General features: G+C 35.0%; 1 protein-coding gene across 2 annotated transcripts in view; it reads right to left on the bottom strand.

Annotated features, from left to right (window-relative positions):
• LOC123322660 (C-type lectin 37Db-like) overlaps positions 1 to 12,860 on the bottom strand; it is a 30,318-nt gene that overhangs the window by 2,612 nt on the left and 14,846 nt on the right. The window contains exons 1-3 of one of the 2 annotated variants that reach the window (XM_044910635.1): positions 11,176 to 11,388; positions 3,293 to 3,396; positions 2,813 to 2,921 (exon numbers count right to left, since the gene is read on the bottom strand). In XM_044910635.1, the coding sequence (XP_044766570.1) occupies positions 2,813 to 2,921; positions 3,293 to 3,396; positions 11,176 to 11,266 (304 nt within the window). In that variant the 5' untranslated portion in view covers positions 11,267 to 11,388. Of the gene's footprint in view, positions 1 to 2,812; positions 2,922 to 3,292; positions 3,397 to 11,175; positions 11,389 to 12,860 lie in introns of those variants that run through there. The other variant, XM_044910634.1, reaches the window with a different exon arrangement.

Raw genomic sequence — 12,860 nt, forward strand, 5'->3', positions numbered from 1 at the left:
ATAAACACGTGTTCAAAATTTACTTTGCTGAAAGGGTTTAAGTTGTTAGAACAGCTCTGATGGGAGGCACAATTGACCTTACAAGATTGCAGTGAAATGTAACCCCTTACCAAACTATAACCATAAGGGTGTGAAAGATTTGGGGAAAATTGTTTTCTAGCATCATTTTAATAATTTCTGGTAATACTTTTGTGAAAGTCGACAAGAGTCCAGCGATTTTTTCATTTAGAATGTTTTTCAATGTTTCAATCAATCACCTCAATCCCTTCTTGGGAAAAACTTTCACCCCACTTTAAAAAAAAATTTTTTCATTTGAAAGCGTTTGTGTGTTGAAAGAGTCATATTTAGTAAAAATAAAAATGAAATTCATTGGAACAGAAGCAGTGCTTGATTGTTTTGATATAAATATTGAATATGGCCTAAACTAGTAGGAACTGTAGTCATAAACTATAGGTACTATGAATTATGAAAGATTGACACTTTTCACTTCCGGCATAGTTATACTAATAAAACTTATTTTTTTTTACTGGATGTGGTACCCTGGTTCTGAGCATTTCAACTCGGATCAGCAATACTTCAACTTGTTTAACTTCTCAACAAAATTTTCAGTTTAAAAAATCGATTAGGACATTTCGGAGCAATAAGTCGAATTACTTAGAGGAGACCTCTTGAATTGGTCTCCTCTGAATAACCCAAATCCATAATTGATTCACTTCGGTATTGTTCCCTTGACATTTCTCAAAAATGCCATTATTATCAATTAAATAAATTGGATTTTGGCGGGACCACTCAACGTATTAGTTTTGTTCATTAAAAGAATGTGGCAATGACCACAAAATGGTCTATAGGTCAAAATTACTGGAGAACTATAAAAGTGAAAGTAATTCCGTAATACACATACATATGTATCTACAAGGGATTTTGTGTCATTATAGTTAGCGACTCATCGTTGATGTTTAGCGATAATCCCACCTTTCATTACTTGAAAACTACACTGCGCAAAAAAATTAACGCACATTACGGAAATCCCAAATTTATTCTACAACTGAAGGTGTTTTCAATGACAATTATTTTTATCAGAATTATGCATGCATATGTTATCCACTTTCAACGGTTTTCTTCAATACAGATGTTTTTTCCCAGCAGGAATAAAAAAAGATGATATTATCAGATTTTGAATGTATTGGCTCCATTCTAAAATCAGTTGTTCTCGATCAATTCTAGTGATCAATAGTTTTCTTTCGTTAGATTTTCTACACTCGATCGCTATGCAACGCGAAACACGCAATTTGACCCAAGAGGAATGTTCCCAAGCGCTAGTTTTGCGAGAAGAAGGGTGGACATACACAAGAATTGCAGAAAGGTTTGGAGTTTCCCATACAAGTGTGTCCAGAATGTTTCAGCGATTCAGGGAGACAGGTATGAATGTCCGAAGACCAGGACAGAGTAGACCACGGGTAACAACTGCCATTCAAGAACGTTACTTGAGAGTTTCTTCGTTGAGACAACGGTTTGCAACCGCACGCCTCCTTCAAATTGAGCTTGAGCAAACTCATGAGGTGCAAATTAGCACTCAGACAACAAGAAATTGCCTCAGAGAATATGATTTAAGGCCTCGTGTCGCGGCAAGAGGCCCAGGCCCAGCTCTTACCCCAGCCCATCGAAGGGCGCGTTTGGATTTTGCGAGAGAGCATATCCATTGGGAAGAGGCCGATTGGGAAAGAGTTCTTTTCATAGATGAGTCTAGATTCTGCCTCTACCATTGTGATCGACGTTCCCTTGTATACAGACGTCCACATGAAAGATATGCTCAGTGCAATTTCCTGAATACTACAGGTTTCGGGGGAGGATCGATTATGGTATGGGGTGGAATATCTTGGACTGCTCGCACGGACCTAGTGGTCTTTGATAATGGAGCTATGAATGCTGACAAGTATGTAAGGAACATTCTTGAAGAGCATGTAGTGCCATTTGCCCCATACATTGGTGAAAATTTCATTTTTATGGACGATAATGCCAGAACCCATCGTGCGCGCATCGTTCAGGAGTACCTTGAAGAGGTTGAAGTCTCTCGAATGGAATGGCCAGCAAGAAGTCCAGATCTCAATCCGATCTGGTTTGGGACAACCTCAATAGAAGGCTGAGAAGTTCAGAAAATCATCCAGCTACTCTTAATGACTTAGGAATCCAACTCGGAGAAATCTGGGAAGGATTAGATCAGAACATTTTAAGATCACTCATTTTGAGTATGAACCGTCGTTGCCGAGCTGTAATAAACGCAAGGGGTGGAAATACCAAGTATTAAATCACTTATCAGCATTTCAGTATTTTGAAAATTGTTCATTTCTCTCTTTCACATAAGATTCGGTGAAATCATGAATTTTTCTTCCATTTAATGTGTCCTGTTTCGTTCAAAACCTTCCCGAGAGAACATAAAAAATAAGTTATAAAGTCAATGTAGAGTTAACTTTCATTAAAATTGAGATTTTCAGAATGTGCGTTAATTTTTTGCGCAGTGTATTTGTACGAGTAAAAGACTCAGTATAAAGAATCCTTTTAGCAGTACCGACATATTTCGAATTTCAACAGAATGGCATCAATAATTTCGACTCTTTTGAGAATATGTATATATTTTATGCTTCACTTCTCCATCATATTCACCCTCAAAATAATTCTATGTGGATGAATACTGTAGATCTTCGATAGATTTTTGTGGTTAATTTCATTCAGGTCTAGATGGCTTAGGTACTTGATCATTTGATGCGAAGATCAATATCATATGACTATATGAATCTTTCACACTTATACTTACCGAAGTCATTGATGTATTTTTCCAATTTATCATTCTCTTCTTGGGATGATATACTGGCAAGGTGCATGCCATGAAATCGACAATACTGCATTGCCCTGAAGTAGTTTGCCTGTAAATAAAAGGTGAAAAAATTTATTTTTTCAAATCAATTCCGTGATCTACACGAAAACAATTCTTTTGAATTCTGGTTTCACCTGAATTAGTTCAAGATATCATATCGAATTCATAAAAGAAAATCTGCTTGACCTCACCGTTAAAAACGGTAGGTAAGCTAACAAATTACCAAAGGACAGAAGATATCTTAAGGATGACTTAATTCTATCTTCCAATCCCACATCCTTTCTGGAGGGTGTAACTGCGGATGTGACTCAATTACAAATATATGTTACATGACATATACTCGATCGATTTTTCTCCTTCGTCCTTGTCATTTAAAGGTCGGTTCCCTTGAAAAATCGACAACTATTCTGATCGACATACCTTGAAGAATATTCCGAGATAATATCGTTTCTCGCCCAGCTTCAGCAAAGGCATGGTCCATCGGTTTGGTGCTGGTAAACTATCTTCTATGCAGTTGGGACAATCTGCAACAAAATTTGAATGTTTAGGAAAAAAAGATCGATTCATAGAATGGAATGTACGAGGATATATTGAAAAATTCTTAACATACTATAGATCCAAACAAAATTTCAATGTAAAAATATTCCTTTACTCAACATATTCTTCTCTTAATTGGATGAATTTATTACAGCGAACCTGCAACGTCTCTAGACCTTTTAAAAAAAATTTTTCTTCTTGCTCTGCAAACCAGACCTCCACAGCTTTTATTATCTCCTCGTTGGAAGAAAATTTACCACCTTTTAAACTTTTTTTCAGTTGAGGAAAGAGATGATAGTCGGATGGAGCCAAATCTGGTGAATAAGGGGGTTGTTCTAGTAATTCAAACCCTAAATCACGAATTTTTGTGCATGCCAACATGAGATTTGTGTGCAGGGGCGTTGTCCTGCACAAACAAAACACCTTTGGATAGCTTTCCGCGTCTTTTCTCTTTAATTTTTTCTCGTAGAGTGGTCAGTAATGTCGAATAGTAATCTCCGGTTATTGTTCTACCCTTATCCAAAAAATCAATCATGATTACTTCATTTCAATCCCAAAAAACTGAAGCAACACCTTTTCTAGCAGATTTTTTGACACGAAACTTCTTAGGTCTTGGAGAACCAGAGTGTCGCCATTCCATCGATTGTTGCTTTGTTTCTGGATCGTAGAAATGTACCCAAGTCTCATCCATAGTAACAATTCGGTTTAAGAAGTCTACATCTATTTCAAATCGAGCACAGATCGAACGCGATGCTTCTACCCTTGCACGCTTTGGTCAACATTCAAACATTTGGGGATCCATTTTGCAATAATTCGAATCACACAACAGAGTTTTATCGAAAAGTTCCTCTGAGCCAATTCGATTCGAATTCATGCTTCGAAAATCAAATCACGAAAAAATAATAACCAGTTCTTCATCAACATTAATACCATCAGACGACAAAGCTATAATTTCAGCAACGTCTTTGTCTTCAGGATAATATAGTGGAGGTCACATCAACACTTTTCGTATCAATAACTAGTTCAACCTGTTTTATGGCTATTTTTAATTTGGGAAATTTCAATTTTTAATTATGATGTTGGTGGCATATTTCAAGATGCCAAAGCAGAGGTGAATGACTACGGAGATATCTAGAACTCCTCTTCAACCCTTACATTGTATTGATCAATATTGAACCTTTGGATCAAATACATATAGGACGTTCCTAAATACTAGGTCTTTATATTGAAATAATTATTGAACGCCATAACTGCGATGTCACTCAATTACATATATTCACCCATATGAAAATTCAATATTGGAACTTTATTTTTACAGTTATTTCTTCAAAACTCCTGCAGTTTGCTATAAGAAATCAGCTGGTGAGTCAATGAGTTTTTTTTCGTTTAAAAATTTGTGGTTCTATCGATTTTTCGTGTATTCAATTATATTTTATCGAGAAAAAATTAAAATTATTCCTGTTATGGATGAATGGAATGAAAACTTCAAGTAATATCTTCTAAACTCTATCTTTTTCGACTGTTTTGAGTAAACGACTGCAAACAATTCAGAGTTCATGATGTAAAAATTAGGAATTCGTTCTGTTTTATTAAAATGGCTTGACTGTTATTTTTTTTTCATAGTTATAGCGTATTTTGGTGGAGATAGTTTATAAATCAGTCATTAAGTTCATATCGCTTTGAATTTCATACAAAAACCTTGTTTTCTACTGAGTTAAATAATATCTTAAATCAAGTGTCAACAAAACAGCATTTGCAGGAGGTTTCCGTTCTCTGCTTTAAGTGGAATAAAAGTGCAGCAGAAATACATTGAATACTTGTGAAAGTTTATTGTAGCATTGCTCCCAGATATCGATTGAAATTTATTTTGGGAGGATTTTGCATCTCTTCACAAACCTTTTAGGGCTTTCACTCCCAATCTCTGAAACAAAATCAATTAAAAATGAAATCAACGATTTGCTCCTGCGTGAATTCTTGCACTAATTTGTCAGGAGCAAATTAACTAGAAAAAATTGTTGCCTGACAATGAACTCAAAATAAATAACGTTGAAACTATAATTCTTCGTAAAAATGTGGAACGCAAGGATGACACGCAAAATCGTGAAGCGTTCCACATTTTTACGAAGAATTATAGTTTCAACGTTATTTATTTTGAGTTCATTGTCAGGCAACAATTTTTTCTAGTTAATTTGCTCCTGACAAATTAGTGCAAGAATTCACGCAGGAGCAAATCGTTGATTTCATTTTTAATTGATTTTGTTTCAGAGATTGGGAGTGAAAGCCCTAAAAGGTTTGTGAAGAGAAGCATTGCTCCCACTGATAAATCATGAAGGGAATGCTTTCGACCTTTCAAAAATGGCGATTTCAGCGTTAAACACAAGAATTGTGAAAACCGCAGCCTCCTACGATTCTTCGTTTTTGAGTTATCAGTAAAAATCAAGATTTTGACAATTTCGAAAAGTTCTCATGACTTTTTCATCTTTGAAGTTACAGATCTGAAATTTGAATCTTCTACAGGCACTTTTTTACGTAAAATCCACTGACGAGCTCGAAATATCTTTTCATTTCGAATTATTAGTTTTCTTAAATGCAAATTTTGATCGAATTTGTTATTTTTGAATTGGAAAAAATCTTTTGTCAGTAGATTCTACGTATAAAAGTGCCTAAGGAGGTTCAAGTTCCAGATCTGTGAGATCAAAAACAAAAAAGTTATGAGAACTTTTCGAAATCGTCAAAATCTCAATTTGTGTTTATAACTCGAAATCTAAAAATGATAGGCCGGTTCTGTTTTCAAATTTGGATTAGTCAGGAAAAAAGAGCTAGAGAATGTGTCATCCGTTTTCTTCTAGCTCTTATAGTTCTCGAGATCCCCTCAGTAGGCAACGAATTTTGCCCACCCTGTACAGTGTACATAACTAATTTAATAGCCCAATGAATAGTGTGAAAGTATCAATACCATTATATTCTTTTTATTGTAGCTACCTACATAGCTTCAAATGCATAGAAAAAACACAATAGAAAGAGAAACTTTTCAAGCGTCAATGACTTGAGGAGTAGGCAGTAAACAAGCCATAAACAATTGTTAATGTAGTGGCTCGAAAATTAGACAGATTTGTTTGTGTATTTATAGAAGACAGGGTTAATAATTATGTCCCAATGGTGGTGGAAGAAAGATAAAAAAGTTATTATATCAAGAAAAGTGACGATTATATTTCACTATTGGTTTTGAAGATATTTTCTCCTGAGGATGTACCATAACTCTCAATATTAAAACTTAATAAGTTATACAGAGTGTCCGCTCCATGGGTCAACGGTCGATTACTCTAATTCTATTAACTTTACAAAAAAAGTTTTCAAATAAAACTTTCCTCGCTTTAAGTAGAGCATCTCCTAAAATTATTTATAACTATACAAAGTGTTTCGTTTCTTCTGCACAACTATCAGCTTCGTTATTTTAAATAGAACACCCTATATATTTTCACATTTTTGAATTCCTTGTCAAATTTGAATATGAGTTTGATACCACAACTATGTCTGAATACTCAACGGTTTTCGAGAAATTTGACTTTTTATTAATATTTCGACAGTTTGAGGTACTTACATAAAGGACTATAGCTCCGACCCTATTCTATGAAATTAATTCAAATTTGGACTATGTCTAGTCAATAAAATTTTCTTTGTAAATAATCATATTATATACAGGGTCCACGAAAACGTAAATCCATCATCAAAACAGAAATTCATCTAAATCTCAATTTTTGTAATTGGGAACCCATATTTTTTTTCTGTTCATTGTTCAAACATTTTTTGTTCGCTTTCAGTTGTTTTAAATAGTGAACAGAAAAAAAGGGTTTCCATTTAAAAAAATTAAGATTTTCATGAATTTATATTTTGATAATGGATCTACGTTTTCGTGGACTCTGTATATAATATGGTTATTAACAAAGAAAATTTTTAGTGTTACATTTATTGACTAGACACACAGTCCAAATTTGAATCAATTATATAGAGTAGGGACGGAGCTAAAGTCCTTTATGTAATTGCCTCAAACTGTCAAAATATTAATAAAAAGTCAAATTTCTCGAAAACCCTTGAGAATTCAGACAAGGTTGAGTTATCAAAATCAAATTCAACAAGAAATTCAAAATATGTAAAAATATATAAGGTGTTTCATTTAAAATAACGAAGTTGATAGTTGTGTAGAAGATACGAAATACTTTGTATAGTTCTAAAAAATTTTATGAGACGCTCTACTTAAAAAGAGGAAAGTTTTATTTGAAACTCTTTTTTGTAAAGTTCAATAGAATTAGAGTAATCGACTGCTGCCCATGGCGCGGACACCCAGTATATGATTATTTAAAAATACCAATAATCTCTGAATAATACATGGCTTCTAAGATTATACAGGGTGTTTCCTAACTTCGAGAACCTTTCAACAGCTTAAAATATGAAGTGTCTTTCTTTCATATAAATTTTTTCCTCAGAAACCAGAAAATATTCTATAGGACCGAGAGGCAATATAAAAAACGAACTCCTCAAAAAAGATGTATATAAAAGACGTAAACTATCGATCAAATTGTTGATGAAATCTGATATGGTCAGTTAATAAGAGCCCATGGCTGATGCTGATTTTTTATCACGTTCAGATATCAAAACATGTCCAGCCTTCATTCACGTCGGACGGTCGGAAGATGGTAACAAAAACGGGAAAAATTGCGAAAATCGAGATCGTTAATCTTGTAAAAAGAGGATTGTGAAAAAATCGTTTCATAGTCCAGCAAATCCTCTAATTGAGTCAAATATCCGAGTAATCTGATGGGAGTTACATAAGTGCCCCCGTATAAGCAGTGTCAGGTCGGGTTACAATGCGCAATGATCCACATATTCGGTGATATCTAGATCAAAAATGCAACATATGCCTCCAGCATTATACATCTCACCGAAATACATGTAGGAAATTGAGGGTATGATAACCTGTTGAACTCGTAGATTACGTATTTTTTAAATGGATGAAAAATTCCTCGATGAGAAAGTAACTCGAAATGAATTTCGTCCAAGAGAACCGAAGTTCATTCCATTTTGAGTGGTATCAAATCCACGAATCAGATTGCTCGTTTTAGAAAAACTCGTATTCTAATTATTCTTTTAATTCATGGAATCAGCACTGGAGACTTCAACGATGGATAAAAAGACGAAACGAAAGAAATTACCTTTGATTTGCGATGAATAATGATTCCCAATTGCTACATCTTCGATATACAGGGTGTTAGTGAATATAAGAGTGACAAACCTCTGTTGGTGATTCTGCATGAAAAAAGTGACAGTTTGCTATACAGGCTGGTCCAGATCGTAACCAAGATATTTTAGCCACGTATTCTACATCAAAAATAAGCCCTAGTTTGTCATATAAACATATATCGAGAAATGTTTCCTCTCCGATATACAGGGTGTTAGAAAAGAAAATGTTTTTTATTAATAACTTTCACACTGCTTGAAATATTTTTATGAAATTTGAGACATAGGTTTTGAGCGTCAAGGAGCACTTTATGCATAATATCATTTCTCTTCTATTCTACCAGTGGCATCCGTACTGCAGCGAGACTGAATATTTTCAGATAAAAAATGATACGCCACTGGTTTTTCCGACAATAAAATTACTATTTAAATCCTTATTTAATTTGGAACAAATTCGGTCTCTTGACTTTTTGCTGTACGAGGCACCGTTTCCGGTTAAAACACACATTCTCATGCATGAAGAAATCGCCAAAATTTGATATGGTAGGTACATAATAATAATAAGACAATTTTTTGGAACGAAACGTGTATTTTTTTAACCGTAAACGGTGCCTCGTATTGCAAAAAGTCAAGAGACCGAATTTGCTCCAAATTCAATAAGGATTCAAACTGTAATTTTTATTGTCGGAAAAACCAGTGGCGTATCATTTTTTTATCTGAAAATATTCAGTCTCGCTGCAGTACGGACGCCACTGGTAAAATAAAAAAGAAAAGATATTATGCAAAAAGTGCTCCTTGAAGCTCAAAACCTACGTCTCAAATTTCATAAAAATATTTCAAGCAGTGTGATTTTAACACCCCGTATCTCGGAGAGGAAACATTTCTCGACATAAGTTTATATGACCAAATAGGGCTTATTTTTGATGTAGAATACGTGGTTAAAATTTCTTGGTTACGATCTGGACCAGCCTGTATATAACTCTCGTCTCCAAATGTTTTGTTTTCCGAGATACGAGGAGTTTTTTTTCAAACTGAGGGACCGGTCGAGATATGCAAATGAAATTTGATGAGTTGTAAGAAATACCTAGTCATTCTGCATTTTTCACACACAATTGAGAATTTTATGTTCATTATGAAAGGAGAGCATAAAATAAAAAAGGTTAGGTACCTACGTCTCTGAAATATTTCAGTCTGAAAATAATTTTTGAATTACACGTTCAATTTGTGATGAAAACTCTCTTTCGTTCTTTTCCTATGGAGTGCAGTTTAAATGCAGAAAATAACATATTATCGCGTAAGTAATTTTCATTTCTTCAATATACAGGGTGTTTTCAAAGGTGAGGCGTTTTTTGACAGAAGGTAGAACTCATCAAAATAAGTCGTTTAACCAAAAATTGTCTATATAAAATATCCAACATGGCTGAGATACAACCCCTAGAAGTTCGACAAAATTTCATTGAATTTCAAGTACGCCACTGTGGAAGGTGACTCCGGCTTCGCAAAAACGAAACAAAACATAAACATATGGCTAGACAATGAATGGTTCAGTACCAAGTTCCTCGGATTAGATGCATCAGTTCACTTTTGGGAGAATCATAATTGTTGTATCGTGCAATTTAGGGTAAAAAAAAATGTAGAAAATCGAGGCAGTTTCTTGAAAGTGCTTATGTTGAAAAAGTGCTATGATGTTTCCCCATTTCATCCCATTTTTACGACGATTGTTGGAATGTTCGTACAAGAAGATTGTGATGCCCATTGTGAAAAAATTCGTGAATAATTTAGACGAATTTGTAGGTGAGATTTTCAAGTATTATTCTATTTTTTACACTTGTGTCCTAAGTCTCTTCTGTCAGTTGGTATCGAAATGAGCCATTTCATAAAATCGTGTAAGTTACTAAAAAATAATGAGAACAATTCGGCAATCATAAGTTTCCATTTTCATTACCACGTAAATATCGAACGATATCTTAAACGAAACCACATGGTCGAATCAGGAGATAAGTTTTTCCCACTGCTTTGCGATAATTCAGCTAACAAACGGTCTAGGGTCGTATTAGGATCTATTTTATTAATCATTTTCGATTTTTTTCAACTTTGTCATTTTGAAAGTTTTGTATAGGTGATTTTGGTGAAACGCTTCATTTTGACCAGTTCTACCTTCTGTTGAAAAAAAGTCTAACTTTCAAATACACCCTGTATAAATCTTAAAACATTTTATAAGCTTTAATTGCATGATGAATTACTTAGTAATAGCTAACTTTTCTATTGGAAACAGTTGGTATGAAAAAGAATGAAAATTTTTCGACTTTACCACTATAGTATGAAAAATGCCATTTTATCGCACTATAGTGCGATAAAACACCACTTTACCGCACTATCATCTTCAAAATTCACTATCGGTATTAATTTACATTATAATTATGACCTATCAGTAGCAGGTAAAATTTTTTTTTTAATCACATTTTCCTTCAATTCGAAGCATTTCAACTCGGTTCACCGGACAAAAATGACAAGGGAGGATATCTCCGTACCTTTCTGACTCGAAGACAAACCGCCCTTGGCCGAGAACCCGGCGCCAGCAACCACAGAAAACAAAACATAGGCCGCGAAGAGGAAAATCATTTTTTTTTTGCTCACTCCGCCGTGCGCGCGTAGGACTGAGAAGCTCGACGGATGCCGCACTGGAATGGCACTCTCGATCCCCTTGGTTCAAACGCCGTCTGCGACCTTGTCCCGAGAGAAAGTGTTTCGAAGGAAAGGTTGAACAGAACGATGCATTTTCCGTTTTTTCGCAACGTTTTGGATGTCATTATCAGTCATCTACGCGCGGGTCTTCTTTGGCAATGTCGGATGGGACGATAGCGATCGACAAGGGGTCGAATAGATTTTTTTTCGTTTCATAACGCGGCACAGAACCGCGAAGTTTTTCCAAGATAATATTGATGAGTTTTGATTTATATGCGGGAGGTTCGATTATTTGTTCCGACCTTTCAATGATTTTGTTATGGTTACTCAACGTTATTGGATAGCTGAAAAATTATGCTTTGCTTGGGTTCGTTATTTAATGAGATAATAGAGGTAGAGAAGACAAACACCTGTTTTTACTCTTATGTCGAACTCATAGAAATAGAATCATAGACATAGAGTCTCTATGTCTATGCCATAGACATAGAGACATGGACTGTGCCTTCCCTTTCTATGGCTGTATTCGGGTTCGGCTTTCTGACACTCCGAGAATTGTTCTAGAACTGCGCAATACTGTTGCGCCCTAGTATTGAATCCTCCGCGCAGTTCTAGAACCATTCTCGGACTGTCAGAAATCCGAACCCGAGTACAGCTTATCTATGCATGAAATACGGTCAAAAAAAGTGACAGAGAGATACGCACGTCGGGCATGAACTTGTCTTTTCCTAGAATTTTGATTGGTCCACACTCACCTCTATGTGAACAAAAAAAAGACAGGTAAATGCCCGACGATAATTTCTCTCTTTCTATAAAAAAGACAATTTCATGCTGACATTGCTCAGTCCATGTCTCTATGTCTATGGTCTATCCATAGAGTGTATGTTTATGGTCGACCTCTACGGGCTCTAAGTGTGGACCATAGAGACAGACGCTGTGGCAGATCGATCAAAGTCTACGTCCCAATTTGGTTCGAGATTAGGAAATTATTTCATTTTTTATTCATTGAACTATAAACAGTAAAAAGCCTAAAGAATAACGCCAAACTGGGATATGCAGCAATCTGTGCAATGAAAAAAAATGTTAACTGGCATTAAGGCGATCGAAAAATTGGAATACCGATCCATAATAATCAATACCTACAGGGTGAGTCTTCGACTCGTACAAATATTTTAAATGTAGATTCCTGAGGTCGAAAGAAGCACTTTTTTCATATACCTTTTTTTTCCTGAATCAGCTCGGTGTAAAAGATACAGGCTGTTGGAAAACCATAAAAAAAATTACTTTTAGTTCAATCTCACAAACGGTTTTATCGAATGAATTGAATTTCGGAATATAGTTTTTCATTTATTTGATGAGTCTTTTTCGAACACAAGATATCACCCACGTCTTTCAGTTTTCTCACTATGACCATTAAGTACTATAAAAATACCAAAATTGCAAGGAAACAAACTCTAGAGACTAAGCTATCTTATGAATATTTGAACGTTTTTTAATATAAAAGTATTCTTTATATTTTCTCGTATAATGCGCC

The sequence above is a fragment of the Coccinella septempunctata genome, chromosome 1 (assembly GCF_907165205.1).
Source record: "Coccinella septempunctata chromosome 1, icCocSept1.1, whole genome shotgun sequence".
Lineage (NCBI taxonomy): Eukaryota > Metazoa > Arthropoda > Insecta > Coleoptera > Coccinellidae > Coccinella > Coccinella septempunctata.